This window comes from Gossypium arboreum, chromosome 10 (genome assembly GCF_025698485.1).
Source record: "Gossypium arboreum isolate Shixiya-1 chromosome 10, ASM2569848v2, whole genome shotgun sequence".
Taxonomy (NCBI): domain Eukaryota; kingdom Viridiplantae; phylum Streptophyta; class Magnoliopsida; order Malvales; family Malvaceae; genus Gossypium; species Gossypium arboreum.
Window position 1 is genome coordinate 38,901,542 of NC_069079.1, and position 17,163 is coordinate 38,918,704.

At 33.0% G+C, this 17,163-nt stretch overlaps 1 protein-coding gene and 2 long non-coding RNA genes across 4 annotated transcripts; all 3 read left to right on the plus strand.

Moving 5' to 3' along the window:
* The first annotated feature begins 2,399 nt into the window (after positions 1 to 2,399).
* LOC128281681 (uncharacterized) lies at positions 2,400 to 3,163 on the plus strand. Its single transcript, XR_008271937.1, has 2 exons — positions 2,400 to 2,669; positions 3,094 to 3,163. It is a non-coding gene; the product is annotated as an uncharacterized LOC128281681 (long non-coding RNA).
* Positions 3,164 to 5,971: 2,808 nt separating this feature from the next.
* Positions 5,972 to 9,932, plus strand: LOC128282424 (uncharacterized). Of its 2 annotated transcripts, XR_008272695.1 has the most exons (9): positions 5,972 to 6,403; positions 6,652 to 7,031; positions 7,606 to 7,710; positions 7,936 to 7,995; positions 8,813 to 8,877; positions 8,995 to 9,037; positions 9,138 to 9,204; positions 9,341 to 9,481; positions 9,767 to 9,932. It is a non-coding gene; the product is annotated as an uncharacterized LOC128282424 (long non-coding RNA). The 2 variants fall into 2 exon arrangements; XR_008272694.1 differs by lacking the exon at positions 7,936 to 7,995.
* Positions 9,933 to 11,685: 1,753 nt separating this feature from the next.
* Positions 11,686 to 13,185, plus strand: LOC128281419 (serine/threonine-protein phosphatase 7 long form homolog). The gene is made up of 3 exons (XM_053019634.1): positions 11,686 to 11,985; positions 12,064 to 12,145; positions 12,229 to 13,185. The coding sequence occupies exons 1-3, from the start codon at positions 11,930 to 11,932 to the stop codon at positions 12,568 to 12,570; spliced, it is 480 nt and encodes a 159-aa protein (XP_052875594.1). The 5' UTR covers positions 11,686 to 11,929; the 3' UTR covers positions 12,571 to 13,185.
* The last annotated feature ends 3,978 nt before the right edge of the window (positions 13,186 to 17,163 follow it).

Below are 17,163 nucleotides of genomic sequence, written 5' to 3' on the forward strand. Positions count from 1 at the left end.
AGCACAAACGAAAGAGTTGTCCTCCACTTTATTAAGATATTCGTTCCCCATTACAAAACTTTCTAACTCAGAAATCGAACCTTGAATCGACACCTTTTAATGATAAATGACATGCAATGATAGCAAAATAAGAAAAACAAGTAAGTGTCATATATATATAAAAAATATAATAAATAAGAACTTATAAAGGTAGGCACTAAAGGTCATCATCATACTACCTGGGGCGAGCACTTAAAGTTCACTATATGTAGTTCGGTTCTAAAGCAAGGGTACCTGAACCAGCAGATTCCTCGATCCTCACCCATTATAGGCTCATACAGACCGAGTTTAGTTCAGGGGAATACATTTCCCTATGCCCATGTGGAGGTGAAAACCTCACGAAGACATAAGTACAGATGTATTCCGGAAGTGATCCCCTAGCCCATGCGGAGGTGAAAACCTCAGGAAAGCATAGTTTCTCACTCCCACTTAAAGGTGTGACCACAGCGGTCATGCAATGCAATGTGAGAGGATATATGCATAAAAACTTGAAACGATTAAAGAAAATAGGAATAAAATGATGAAAACAGTAAGAAAAACGGGTGAAATGCAATGAATGGATCGTATATCAAAACCCAAACTCTCAATTTTTGAAAAAAAGACAAAAGTTAATCAACTTGTGGCTTGACTCTCTTATAAAACTCCCCAGTGGAGTCGCCAAACTGTCGTAACCATTCTTTTGGAAAACGGGTATCGACTTGGAGAAAAAACGAAAACGGGAGTCGCCACCAATCTTTTTAGGTGTGATTGGATCACTTTGTAAAAGTGGTTGTTTTTAATAAATGGTTTGATTTATTTAAACAACAATTTTGACCCACGTAAATCAAGAAAATAGGTTCGCGAGTCGGTTACGCACAAGGAAGGATTAGCACCCTTGTAACGCCCAAAAATTGGTACCTAGTTGATTAATTAGTGTCTTAGTGTCGAAAATTTGAAAACTTGAAAGAATTTAAAATACGATCCCTCTTTGTAAAGAAAATACTCAAATGTTAAAAACCTTCTCGTCTCAAAATATAAAATGTCACATCCAGTAAGTTAGGACACGACATCTTGAATTTTTTAGAGCGAGCTTGTCTTTTATATAAAAATTCGTGTATTTCAAAAAGATATTCAGTTAGTTAAGGTGGACGAGGAAAATCGAGACCCAGTAAGTTAGGGCACGTTTCCCCGAATTTCGAACACCAAATATTGCCTTTGTGAAAGAATTATTTTCGTCGATTAATTAATATAAATTAAGTGGTAAAATGGAATAGCGAAAATGAACAAACAAATATGAATTTCGATATCAATGAACATAACAAAATAAAATAAACGCATAATAAGAATGATAAGATCGTAAATAGAGGAGTAAAACAAACAAGTAATGTAAGAGAATAATAAAAGATTAATAATAATTATAATAGTAAAAATAATAATAGTAATAATAGCTAAGTGGGAAATAGTAACAATACATTAATAACACAAATAATATAATAATAGTGATAGCACTAAAGAAAAGAAAAGAAAAATATATATTAATAATAGTAATAAATATAATAGTAATAAATAGAAAATAATAGTACATTAATAATAATAGTATATGTTGATATCAATAACGATATATATAAAAAAAGGAAATAATAATATGGTAAAAATATGTTAATAAAAATAACAGTAGTAGTAATAAAAATAAAATAAAAATAAAATAAAAATAATAGTAATAATGATATTAATAATAGTAATAAAACAGGAAAAGAAAAAATATATATATAACGATGAAAAGTAATGATAATAATTATTATAATAGTAATGATATAAAATTAATGATGTAATAAGCAAATGAGTATAAAAAGAAAATATAATCATAGTAATAATAGTTGTAGTAATAATAATAGTAAGAAAAATAGTGATAATATAACAATAATAGTAATATAAAAAAAATAATAATAATAATGAAGATAATAATAATAATAATAATAATAATAATAATAATAATAATAATAATAATAGTAAATAATATGCAAGAAAATAAAATACAATTATAATACCATAATGTTAAATAATAAAATAAAATATAAAAGAAAAGGATGAAAAATGGGCTAATTTGAACTCTAGATAGAAATTTGGGGCGAAAATAATAAAGTAAAAAGAAATGGGACCGAAATGCTAATATACATAAGTATCAAAGCCAAATTAAAAAGAAAAGAAATAAATGAGGCATGATTGAATGTTTGCGCAAATGGGAAGGATCTAATGCACAATTTCCCCATTTTCAATTAAAAGGCACATATTAGGCCTGTTAAACGGGTTAAAGTGCAGGCCTTCCTTTTTTTTTAAAAAAAAACTTAAAACCCCCTTTTTTATTTTGTATTTCCAGCCCCCATTTTGAAAAGCAAAAACAGAGAGTTCCTTGGCTCTCTCTCCCTCATTTCCCCTTTGGCTAAGATTTATACCCATCGTTGCCGCCGCCATGGAGCCACCGTAGATGGTGGTAGGGGTTGCGCGAATGAGTCTTTTGACCCCGATTTTGGGGCGCCTGAAGGCCCTATTTTCCTAGCCCGAAAATATGAAAGGAGAGACCCCTATTTTTCTTTTTGAGAGCCGATTTCAACAATGGAGTAGGGCTCCGATGTCGCGGCTCCGAGGTTTGGGTAAGTCCCCTTTCTTCCTTTTTTATTTTTTTCGTTTTAAAACTGATTTTTTGAACAAAGAAGGAAAAAAATAATAAGAAATGAAAAAAAGGAAATAAAACTCAACCTCCGTTTTCTTTGATTCCTTAAATCGTGTATAATACAATCCCCCCTCCCTTTTCTTTTCTTCTCCTTTTTATTTCTTGTTCTTGAAGCTTAAAAGCAAAATCAAAAATGAAAAAAAAAATGAAAAAAAAGAAATCAAAAAATGAAAAAAAATGTAACCTTTTTCTCTCTTTTTTTTGCTCTTTTATTTCTGAAATATATCTGTAATACAATGCTCTTTAGTGTTCAAAAAACCCCCTCCTTACATTGAGATTGTGGCTTTATATAACCTTTTACAACTTGTTCTTTTTTTTTAATTTATTTGCTTTTTCCATTGCAGGCAAGTGGAGCAAATGAGGGTGGGTGGCCAACTATGGAGTGGGTTATGGTGGCAGACAGTAGAGAGGCACACCTAGGAATTTTTTTTTTGGGTATTGGGCTAGGGTTAGGTATTAAGTTGGGCCAAAATTGGGCCTCAACATATGCCATTGCCTCTGTATGATGGTTTCAGCATTATAGGTAATATCAATTTATGGAGTGGAGACCAAAGACACCCACCACTGCTATCTACCATTTCCGTTCACATCCTCTATTGATTTTCGTAGAATGGTTTAAGAATTTACCAAAAAATTAGGCTATTTTACCAAATTGACCCAAAAAATTTTGATATTTACAAAAATGATCAGGTTCAAAAACAATCACCAAAATGACCTGAAATGAACAGTAGATTGGGGTTTTGGCCTGTCAATGGCCGGCACCAACTCGTATTTTACACACATGATTGCCTGATGATTGTGTCAGGCTTTAAAAAATTAATTTTTTTGGTTTTGGCCTGTCAATGGCCAGCACTAGGGTATTTTTTTTCAAACCGTATCATATTGGTATACAAAATACGAGTTTTAAAAAATATTTTAATTTAATTTTAATAATGCATATTTTATCGGGATGAAGTATGTATTAGCGATTCGATAATATGATTATATATATATTTACGCATATATCACATTACAAAAACAAAATTTTAAATACTTATACCTAATAAATCATGTATCTCATTACAATAATTGTTATTTCCCAAATAACATATTATTTTATAATTTTATTTATTATTTAATATTTTAATAATTTTAATAATGCATACTTTATCCGGATGAAGTATGCATTATTAAAATTAAATTAAAATATATTTTTAAAAACTCATTTTTGTATACTAGTATGATACGGTTGCATACAATTATAAAGTATTAGAAAAGTTATAAAATCTTAATTCAAATCACTATTATATATAATTAATTTTTATGTGTTTGATTTTTCAATACAATATTTGAAAAAGTTATAAAGTATTTGTTATTTAGTGTAATTTTATTTTATTTTTCATTTATTTGACAATTTTATTGATTTATTAAAATATTGATTAAATTTCACTACAACAAAACAGGATTTTAGCGGCGTTTAAATGAAAAACGCCGTTAAAAAATGAGCATTAGCGGCGCTTTTCGAAAAACGCGCTATAGGTACACCTTTAGCGGCGCTTTTTAAAAAACGCCGCAAAAGAATTTTGCAAAACACCGTCGTTTTGTATTGAGCTTTTAATGGCTTTAGCGGCGTTTTTCAAAAAACGCAGCAAAAGAATTTTGCAAAACGCCAGACATTTTGTAATGAGTTTTAGTGACTATAGCAGCTTTTTGAAAAACACCACAAAAATATTTCATCATCACTTATAATTTAAGCGATTTATTTATATTAAAATATAATTTATTTTAATTAAATATTTAAATTCTTCAGAAAAATAATGACACATAAAAAAATTGAAAGTAAAAACATAGAAAAATATTTGTTAAAAATGAAAAAATTAAAATACTATTATTTAAAATAATTTTAAAGATTTTTGGTATATGACTGATTGTTTCTTAATTTATATGTTAAATATTTTCTTATATAATTGTAAAAGAGATAGTATTAATTTTAAAATATTGAATTAATTATCATTATAGTTTAGGGTTTACAGATATGGTTAAGGGTTTAATGTTTATGATTACTATTTTAAGGTTTATGGATTATGGGTTTAGGGATTATGGTTTAAGGGTGGTTTAAGTGTTGGGGTTTAAGGTTTATGTGTTAGGGGTTAAGGGTTAGGGGTCCATGGTTCAGGGTTGATGTTTTAGGATTTAGGATTTATGGTTTAAGGATTATGAGTTTAGGGTTTAGATTAATTAGTGTTTTTTAATCTATATGATAAATATTTTCTTATATAATTGTAAAAGAGATAGTATTAATTTTAAAATATTGAATTAATTATCATTATAGTTTAGGGTTTATGATTTAGGGTATATGGTTTAAGGTTTAAAGTGTATGAGTTGCTATTTTAAGGTTTATGGATTATGGTTTATGGTTTAGGGGTTTGGGGTTAAGTGTTAGGTTTTTAAGGTTTAGAAATTATGTTTATGATTATCCCGGTAAATGTTTCTTTTTCTAACAATGGTTTTGTATGCAATTGTGCATATGAATTTTAATTTGATCTAGTTCTTGTAAATTATTAACACAATTATTGATATAACGTCATTTTATATTTATATATTGCATACATAAATATTTATATTTATCCAATATAAAAATATATTATTGATGTATTTATTTTTAAAACGTATATGATTAAATCAAAATTAAAGTTTCAACTATACATTTAAACCACAATTAGAATTTCACGTCTACAATTACATATTAAACTGAAATTCATATATAATTCGAGATGTATCTCTATCAAAATTTAGGTGTATACATATAATTAAATGTCATTTATATAAAAATCTAAACAACTAATGTGGACCATACTTAGAAGAATAATGCTTGTATTCTTTGTATCATTTTGTATTTTTAATTCATCGATTTTATTTTATTTCATTAAAGTTTTCTTTTGTATTTTATATGATAATTTAAAAATTATAAAAATATTCAAAAATTTTAAAAATTAAAATTAAAATTAAAAACTAAAATATTTAATATTTAATATTTTAGTCCATATTTCAGTTAAAAGTTAAATATTTAAAATTAAAAATTTTCAAAAATGATAATGTTAGCACAAAAATTTTGAAAGAAAAAATAGAAAAAATATGTTAAAAATAAAAAAATTAAAATTAAACAGAAAAACGTCACAAAAAATTAAACTATAGCGGCACTTTTTGTTGAAAACGCCGCAAAAAACCATTAAAAAAGGGAAATTAAAATCCCGCTCAATCCCAAAAAATAACTTTTGGTTACCCGCTCGTTACTCCGTCTTCTTCTCAACAGTGAACAGACTTCAATTCATTTACTAAAGTATCACCTGACAGAATCATTTCCAGTTTTCCATTTTTCATTTTCTTCCAAAACAAAAACCCCATTGTTGCAAACTGGAATTTTGTGGAAACTCAGTCTCTCCCTTTTCTTTTTCTCTTCTTTTGGCTCTGGAATTTGAAAAACAAAAAAGAAAAAAACAGGATGAGTACTGAAGCAGCTAAGTGAAGCACCACCGGATCTCTGACGGTGAAACAACGAAAAACCGATGAATTGAAGCTTCTCCGGCGCTTACTGCAAAACCCAAGAAAGTTATCATCAAAAGCGCCGACATGAAAGTCGACATGCAAAAAGAGGCCGTCAATATAGCCATTTCCGTTAGCTCTTTTTCTCTACCTTACAAGATTCCTAATTTTTATGGCTTTTTTATTGGAATTATTTTCTAGGTTTTCTTCATTTGATCTTGATTTGTTAGTAAATACTGTAAATTTGCTGACTTGGAGTGGTTGTTCCTTCTGGTTATTGGAATTATTTTCTAGGTTTTCTTCATTTGATCTTGATTTGTTAGTAAATACTGTAAATTTGCTGACTTAGAGTGGTTTTTCCTTCTGGGGGTTTTGACTAGGCTTTCGAGAAGAACAATGTAGGGAAAGATGTAGCTGAGTACATTAAGAAAGAATTCGACAAGAAACATGGACCTGACATTGAATCTTCTTAAGCTTTTATGTAATAATCTTCCTGGATTTGCACTAAGGGGTGAACTCATTCTATGTGGCATGCTGCAGAGACATCAAGCCTGACAACCTGCTACTTGATAAAAATGGTCATATGAAATTATCAGATTTTGGATAATGTTAACCATTAGATTGCAGTAATCTCTAGGAAAAGGATTTTACCTTAGCAAAGAATCTCAGTGGGGCTATTCAAAGTGATGGACGACCTGCTCCACCAAAACGCACACAACAAGAGCAATTGCAGCATTGGCAGAGGAACAGAAGGATGCTTGTAATTACTTGTCTATCATATAGCTAATTCAATGTTATTTATTGTTATCAGTGATTGAGCTATTGAGTTCATAAAACAAGAATATAGACTTGTTGCTTCTTATTTTCCATTGTTTAGAGTTTGCAAGGCTTATATTTTACAGCTGTTAGTTGCCTTAGATATTCTAGAACGACCATAAGCTCACCTCTTTTTCATGCTAAGTTTATTTAGAAAGCTTTTTTCTTTTTTGTTGAAATTACAAATTAATGTTGCTTAAACATGTAAATTCAAAAATTCTTGCTTTTGTTTTGTTTTGTTTTCTCATTAATTTGAATATATAATGCCTTTTTTTCTCCATGGAATTTGCTTATTTACATTAAATTTAGAGATCTGGTTTACTGATTCTTATACCATTTTAGGATCGTAGTTTTTTCTTTTTAAATACAGAATGCAAAACAATGTTCTTATTATTTCTTCTTAATTCACATCGCTTGTAGATTCATTTACTATAAGCTTGTTCTGTTTATTGAGAATTTTTTTTCATTGATTTATCTTTTTCTTTTTTTTGTTGATTAATTTCTAATGTTAAAAGCAGTGTGGAAAGAGAAGATCAGTGGAAAAAGACACTTCATATTATGATATATTGGGTGTCAATGTTGATGCATCTATACCTGAAATCAAGAAGGCTTATTACCTCAAAGTAAGCTTTTCTACATTTGTATGATTTTCATGATTTTGATTTATGAACATTTGAAAGCAATGCCTTGATGCATGATTGAACCATGTTTCTTCTTCTGGGATTTGTGAGAAAATTTGGATGAATTTTTTGTTTTCATGTTGAATTATGCAATAGGCATTAGAGATTTGGGTGATGAAATTTGTTCTGCATTATTAGTTTAGGTTTCTTTTGCATTGTATTTTTTAGGCAAGGCGAGTTCACCCCGATAAAAATCCAGATGATCCGAAAGCTGCTGACAAATTTCACGTAAGCTACCACCTTTTAACTATGTTTTAGTTCATCAACTGTTTGAAAAATGTCCTAAAAGAAGACCCCTTTAGCTTTAGTACTGGCTTTTAACTACTTGTTGAAGGGAGGTTCGTCTCGGACCCTCAACGGAAAATATTATCCTCGTATCGGTGTTTTGCCTCCCATACTTTGAGCAGAGACTAAAAGGGCTCACGGAGTTGAGGGAGAGCCTCGATTATCATGTTCATTCATTGATAAGTATATGATTTTAGATTTATCATTATCAATGCAATATGCAGGCTTTTTATTCTATCTCTTATACTGATCATTTATGTTTGAAATTAATTGATCTGTTTTTCCATGATAGATTTCCTTTCTTAATCTTTGTTTATTTATTGTTTTTGTTCATTTTTTTAAAATTTTATAATGGGAGTTTTTTTTATTGGTACTTGAATTGAGAATTATTTTTGTAAGAAGTCAGTATCCATGTATTATTTTGTGTGTAGGATTTAATACTATCCTAGATTCCATATCTTTACTTTTGCAAGTTGGTTCTTTGATGCAAATCTGATCTTCAATTGATTAAATTGTCTGAACTAAATCTGGGTGTGAATATCATATAAACTTTACTTTTTTGTCTGATTCTAAGACCTGCTGAAATCTTTTATTTACCTAATCTGCAATTTGAAAGGAGCTTTGGTTCTTGGGTAAACTGTACTTATTGTTTGCTCTTATTCTCACCCTCCATCCATGAATTTCTATATTTACATGCTACTTCGCAATTAATATAATTCTATAATTTGTTGGTAAAAATTGTCAATTTTGTTATGATCAGGATCAGCAAAGCAGAGAGCTGTCTCAAGATCCCATATCTAGCGAGCCAAGAAACTAAGAATGAAGGTATGGCTGGGGTGAAATGTTGGCACTTTTCTGGCTATGTCTGTATGTATTAGTCGGCTGTTGTAATTTTTTGTGCTAATTTTTGCATTCAACTTAGTTTCTTATTTTCAATTTCAGGAGGAGGAACTGAAATTAAAGCCTATTATCGCATTTGATTGTGGTATGATCTTCTGCTATATGCTCTTTTATCATTTAAACTTAAATGAAATTTGCAAACTGTCTGATTTTGCATGGTGGTATGTTCTTTTGTTATGTCAAAGTGATCTAAGTTTGGCTCTCTCTTTCAATAAAAAAGCTGAAATCAGGGAACGAGATTGGTGCAATGTGGTATGATCTTCTGCTATATGCTCTTTTATCGTTTAAACTTAAATGAAAATTTACAAACTGTCTAATTTTGCATGGTGGTATGTTCTTTTGTTATGTCAAAGTGATCTAAGTTTGGCTCTCTCTTTCAATAAAAAAGTTGAAATCAGGGAACGAGATTGGTGCAATGTGGTTACATGCCATATGGATACTGAAAAGGCATATGTGTGGCGACTTCAAAATTTTGTGATTGGTGAGCATACTCCTGAGACCATGTCCTGAAAATCCAACTCCTGTAAAGGTTATGCTCTATCAAATTCCTACTATTTTGTATTTAGTTCCACGAGTTTTATGTATTAATATCTTTTTTCCTGCACCAAAATGTAGTGAATACATTCAGTGCTTTTTCTGAATTTGTCTATTTATAGAATATAGACAAGATGGCTGATGTATTCATCTTCATTTAAAACATTAAGCAGCAAATACTACTGATATTAAACTATTCAAAGATGAGAAACCCTGCTAGAAACTAGTATTTCATGAACTATACGAATTGTGACTGATGGTTTTTTCTATCTGGTTGCAGGCCTGTGCCATCAGTGCTTGTGGTAATTTTGCGGTTCTAGGGACAGCAGGGGGTTGGATTGAGAGATTCAATCTCCAATCTGGAATAAGTCGAGGTAGTTATGTGGACACGCCAAAAGGAAGTGCTCATGATGGGGAGTCTGCTGCTGAAAGGGCAATAAGGGAAACATGGGAAGAGGCAGGTGTTGAAGTGGAAGTCATTTCCCCTTTTGCACAACTGGATATTCCCCTTATTGGACAAGTTACAATAAGCATCCTTAATTTACTTCTGTATCTCATGTACATTTATGTAAGATGTTTATGTATCTAACATCGCTCTGTCTTTTTGGAGCGGACTTATGTAATCTTCTTGGCAAAGTGAAGAAGCCCCAATTTTCACCAGGACCAGAATCATCCAGTGCTGTCTCTTTGAATTGGACGACATTCCTTTGATTCTTTGGCATTTTCTTCCATTTTGTTACTTTGAATTTGGTACGAGCTTTTGTTTTTCTTTCTTTCCATAAATATAAATGTGCTTAAAATTTATCTAAAATTCTCATTGACATAAATTTTCATAAATTGTATTATCTCTGTTGCTAGTAGATTGCCCATTTATTTAAACATAATATTTAAATTTTAAATTTAAATTCATCAATTTTATATTTAGTTTTAAAGTTAAAATTTTAATAGAAAATTTAATTTAATTAATATTTTTATTTATTCTTAAAAGTATATACTTTAAAGTTTCAAAATAAAATATAATATAGAAAATAAATATTATTTAATAAAAATATATTTTTTAAAGGTTATATTCTTTAGCGGCGTTTGTGAGAAAAGCGCTGCTAAAAGTTTGTTCTGTAGCAGTGTTTGTAAAAAAGTGTCGCTAAAGGTTATGGTTTTTAGCGGCGTTTGTTAAAAAAGCGCCGCTAAAAGTCATGGTCTTTAACGGCGTTTGCAGGGAAAGCGCTGCTAAAAGTCATGGTCTTTAGCGACATTTGCGAAAAAAAGTTGCTAAAGGTCATGATCTTTAACGACGTTTGCTATAGCGGCGTTTTTTGCGGTGCTTGTGAAAACGCCGCTAAAAGCAAAAAAAACGCCGTTAAAAGTCTGTTCTCCTGTAGTGTTTGTTGTTATTTTTATAGGTTGTTTGTTTGAAAGAAACTAATCAATGTTTCTATTTCTATTTTATTTTTAATTAGTATGTTTTATGTTTACATAGTTTATATTAATTTTAATTATATTATTATTGTAATCTAACATAATTTTTTTATTATAGGTAAATTAAGGAAATTATTAGATATTTACCGTGTTTTGTTTCTGAAATTTGAAATAATTTATTATATTTTTAAACAAATTAAATGAATTCATTTTTTAATTGCAGATTTGCAACAAATGAGTTCTTTGATTAATAATAATAATCACATATCAAGTACTATTAATGAGATGGTAATAAAATTTTTATTTGATACTCATGTTATTTGCAGAATTAAATTATATTGTATTAACTATTTTGCTAATTTAATAATGTCAGGGCCAGTACCGCGTATTGAGGGGTCGTGTTAATAGTGTAGGGTTTCTGCTAGATGAACGCCTAATACCATACTTGGAATTAGTCGGGTTCGGATCAGTGGCATTGATCCGGACTTTTGATCTGCGATACGACTTGATTTTTGCTTTGGTAGAGTGATGGCGTCCGGAGACCCACATATTTCATTTGCCATACAGGGAGTGTACCATCACTCTAGAGGATGTTGCACTATAGCTCGGGCTTCCCATCGATCGGAATATGGTCACAGGCGTAAGTTTGATCTCTAGGCCGGTTACCTTTTGCTATGAATTACTTGGACGCTCGCCAAGTGAGGGGAAATTTACCAGTTTGAGGTTTTCATGGCTAAAGGCCAATTTTGAGCATTTGCCGAGTATTGCCAATGAATGGGAGGTGATGCAAGCCGCTCGAGCTTACATTATGCACTTTATAGGGGGTATACTCATGCCGGATGCAAACGGCAGTGTGGTTCACTTGATGTACTTACCCCTATTATCCAATTTGCATAACACCCGTTCATACAGTTGGGGGTCCGCAGTGTTAGCCATGCTGTATCGCGAACTTTGTCGGACGACAGATTCTTCTACAATGGACATAGGCAAATGCCTTATACTGCTGTAGTCGTGGGCACTTTACCGGATGCCATTCTTGGCATCCATTAGTCATCAATCATATATATTTCCACTCATTAATAGGTGATGAATTTTTACTCATTATAAGAATTAGTTGACTTTTTTTCAAATTATATTGTTCTAACAATTTGTTTTCCTTAGATGGAGCACTAATTTGGGTATCAGGAGGTCATACACGGTTTCGATATACCATTTGATAATTGAGAATCATGCTGGAGAGGGGGTAAGTTTTTCCAATATAAACTTAATTTTATTATTTTATCTCACTCGACCCGCATTAATATAAAAGTGTTATTAACTGTGCAGTTCGTTTGGATGTCGTATTCTGTTCCAAAAATTATGACGGTTATTCCCTCATCTGCCCACGTCCACTCAAACCTATGGTGCATTAGCACACCTGTTATCAATTTTCATATAGTGGAATGGTATCATGGCGATCGAGTACTCCGACAGTTCGGTTGCATACAGTATATCACGACATTGCCAGTACAATTGGAGGATATCCATGGGATGAGCAGGAGGAGGGCGTATGGAAATGATTGGGGAGAATTGCATGAAGAATATATTATGATGTGGAACAACCGATTAGGGAGGGTACCTCAGATGGATCATGCTTTGGATCTGCAGCCCTTGTTAGAGTACATATAGTGGTATTGTGAGATAGGGAAACCATTTTTATTTGGTGAGCGGTCGATGGTAGTCCCTCCGCATACGACACGAATTGGGCAACCGTTTTCAGATTCGCATCATGCACCAGAGCCAGAGCCGGAACTACACTCTGGAGATAATTCTTATCATCCAGATTTGGGGGGCAATGACTATCTCCTAGGCTCGTCAGGCCACGGATATCATTTAGAGTTTGATATCTTCAGCCCACTACCACATAAGTACTCTAGTCATCCTGGCTCGTATCCACCTCAGTACTCTGCTCTTTCCAGCCTGTATCCACCGCCGTACTTCACTCCTCCCGGCCCGTATCAATTGTTGTACTCCACTCCTCTCGGCTCAAGTTCATCGATGGCGTTTGAGACATATAATTTTTCATCTATGTTTCCAATACCCCCATATACGGATGAATAGAATGTTGATCACCGTAATCACCCGCAACGTGAACGTCGAGCTTCACAAAAATATACCCCTAGAACGACACCATCAAACCATCAATTTTAGGGGGTTTTGTAATATAAATAACTTCATATTTATTTATGTAATAATTTTTTAGCATTTTAATTAACAATTAAAATTTTTTTTTTGCAATTTAAATAGTTAACTTTGTATTTATGTAATGACTTTTTTGAAATTTTATTTATCAATTTTATGGTTTTTTTTATTTATTATTTAAATAAATAAACTTTATTACTAACTATGTAAGTCAAATTAGATTAACTGCAACAAATTGTTGACAAATTTGTGATTCAATCCTTTTCACATGTAATAAACTACATCTCAATTTCTATCCGATTGCGACGATTGTCCAACATGGTAGTTTCGGAGCAGGCATTTACTTCAATTATGACCGGCTAATCTGTATACGCCACACAGCTTCCCGTCGGATTTCTCCCTAATGTCCATTTCGTTATGGATTCTGGATGATTGTGGACGACCTTTTAGGTTCCTATGTAACCCTTTATCTAGAACAAACTCGAAGGTCGTCGGAGGTACCTCCCAAGTAGATAGGTCAGGAAGCATAGGAAACTCGTTCTCCCATACACACAACGTGCGTTCGAGGGTGTACACTTCATCGATAAATTGTTCTACATTAAGTGAGACTTTAGCACAAGCTGCCATAACATGTACACATGGATAATGAAGTGTTTGAAACCTTCTACAATCGCATCGTCTGTTTCGAAGATCAACTCCGTAGGATCTAGGTGGTATACCGGGTCGACGACTGATAGTCTCAGTAACTTGAAACGTTTCATTACGTCGTAAATATACTTCTACAGTCATTGACCTTGCCATCCGACGGTTTGCAGCAATTGCATCCCTGACATCTTTTACAAATACGTGTCCCGCCTCCATTTGGTTAACTTGTTGCTGACCCATTCTTGGCATCAAAGTAGCCAACCTATAAAATGTACCTAAGAAGACAGATGAAATTGGAAGATGTCGTGTTTTTAACAACACAGATTTGATCTCATCCACCAAGTTTGCGGTCATTTGACCATAACGAAAGCCCTCGTCAAAACTTTGAGCCCATTGCCACGGCTCTATAGTACCCAATCACTGTCGGAAAGATGTGTTTGTTTGACCCTCCATGTCGCTCTCAAGTTGAGTCATTCTTTGGCGAAAAATGTGTGGCTTTAATTTGTGAGCTGCATATGTATTAAGAAAAGATAAGTTACAGCACTGCTCTAAAACATTAAAACTTATATTGAAAAGATAAGGTAATCCTTTACACATTCTTACAACTTGTCTCTTCCAGTCTGTATTCTTATAATCTCGCTGAAAGTTAGTCGCGATGTGCCAGATGTAGTAAATGGATCTCCATGGCACACCGGAATGCCTAATGACGGCAATTAATCATTTCCCTCTATCGGAGATGATGCAAATATTATCGTTGCTAATAACATACCTCCGTAGGTTGGTAAGGAAGAATTCCCACGATTCCATGTTCTCCTTATCGACGATGGAAAATGCTATTGGGAGCACGTTCCTGTTGCCGTATTAAGCAACCGCAAGAAGTAGGATCAGTGTATATTTTCCATATGTCAGGTCCCATCTACTTGCACAAACGGCTTGCAGTGGGGAAATGCGCGCACACATGGATCAAACGTCCAGAACATTCGATGAAAAATTCTTTTTCCCGATTGTAGTTGGTCATCCGGCCCGTAATAAGGTTGTGTCTGCAACTCAATGATAGTCCCCGATACGTACTCCCTCATAGCAGCTATCCATCCCTATAACTCATTGTACGATGCATCGAAATGTCCGTATAATTGTTCCATTGTCATTTGTTTAGCTATCCATGCCTTTTGGTATGATACTCGATATTGGAATCGTGTCTGCATTTCGGCAATCAGTACCGAAACTTTAATGGTAGGCATGTATTTCACCATTGGCATGATACACGTACAGATAGTTTTGGAATCAAGTTTTCAATGATCTTCTGTCATACGTGTTAAAGTGCATGTGTGAGGCCTAACAAATTTTCGTATCTCCTACATCTACGACTTCTGGATAAATGCAGCTCGTATCCACTAATTGCAGCCTTTCGCCGACCTCTAACACTCTCCAATATATAATGTCGGTTTAGACGTTACAACTTTATAGTCTACTGATATATTTATGCTATACAGCTTAATGGCAAAAACGCATTCTTCCTTACTTTTGAATCTCTGGCCCACGAACAACTCCTCAGGATCAGAATATACAGCCATCCAGTAAGCAAATAGTATTTCAGGGTACTCCAAAAACTTAACTGCGTGCGCCGCATCGGGATCTATCCGAGACAGGTGTACATCAGGATTATTATGTATCACAATACGACGAATCTGGTTCCCGACTGAAGACGTGTTAACGTTTCCATCATTATTCACGCCTTCATCGTCAATATCATCCGGGACCTCGTCTACGTCGGGATCACTCTCACTATCGACTTCGTGATCAGAAGGATCACTACTATGGTATACATCATTACCAACCACATCAGTCTCGAGTGCAGCATTAAGATCAATGTCGATCCCATGTATAGTTGATTGACTATCAACGTACGATATCGGAACCACCATACACGGCTCTTGAGCTCCATCTTCTTCACCTAATGAAGTAGGATCTTCAGTTGCCTCTATACCAGCTAACTCAGGAAATAACTGAATCGGTGCATTTTGGTTGCTTCGAGTCCCACAATAAAAAACGACCATTGTCTTCACGTCTTCATCGTCTACGAGTTCCATTTCGGTGAATTTTATAATATCCGTTGAAACTGGAAACTTGTAGAAAAGTTTCGACATCCTTCTCCCATAATGTCTATAAATTTTTTCACTAATTTTTTCCTTCATATCATCAAACGAGATATTTTTATTAAATCTCATTGCTACTTGTTTGTGACATTCAAATATACATCCGACGGTTGTTGTCAAAATTTCTCCATCGAAAAAAACACATACGAAAAATTGATTCTCCATCCTAGATCTGTTAAAAAGTTTTCAAAATTTTCAAAACAGTTTCGAATAACAAAAAAAAATACATAAAATTTTTAATGCAAAAATTTTCATTCATAAGCTAAAAAAATTAATAACCTAACAAAATAGCTTTCAAATAATAAATTACTAACAAAACTTTACATTCTATTTACAAAAAAAAATACTAAAATACCTTATCCTCCTCATTGTTTTCTTCTCATTTCTTTTTTTCTTCTCCCTATCTTCTTATTTCTGTTCAACTTGCTATGCTAAAATTTGTGTATGTGTTCATTTGATTTTCGGGGGTATATATAGGGGAAAAAGGTAAGCACGTGTGGGCCCCACCATTTGCGCCTCTGGGATAGGCACAACCATTTGCGCCTTAGAGAAAGGCTCGATTAGTCGCGCCTCTCAGGTAGGCGCAATCTGTATTCGTATTTTATACACGGTCATACTGACCCAAAAATAAAAAATATATATTTTATTTAAAAAAAATTAATATAAAATAATGAATCGAGCCTGTCAGATAGGTGCGAATGAAAGAAAACACCCCATTTTCGTATATAATCGGGCTGACAACCTATTTTGATTAATGATTTTTTTTAATTTATTTTAGTAAAAAAGCCCATTTTTCCAACAGAATAAACCTTGAGGATACCTAAGCTGGAATTGTGTTTACAGCCGCCTAGGCAATGTCAGAATTAAGTAGTGGAACCCATACAACCCTATCCAATGTTACCTATGTCTCTGAAGCCTTGATCTCTGTGTCTCTCATGTAGTAGCGGTGAAGGTAAACAATTCATCGACACACATTCTCATGAATTTCCTTATTCCCAACATACCACACTGCCCAATATACTAACATCATATTTGGTTGGATGGAATTGCTATTCCATTCCTGCCTTATTCCGCGCGCTACAGTGATTCATACGTTTGGTTCACCGTTTAGGTGATTCTGCAGCTTAGCTATTACAGCCATATTCCCTTATGTCCTGTAATAGATATTCAGCACTGAAGGCTCTGAATTGCTATTCAACACACACGCCGAATACATATTCAGATTTTAGGACCAAAATAGCCTGTTTTCTTCTCCCCAAAAATCTGCTCCAGATTCCTT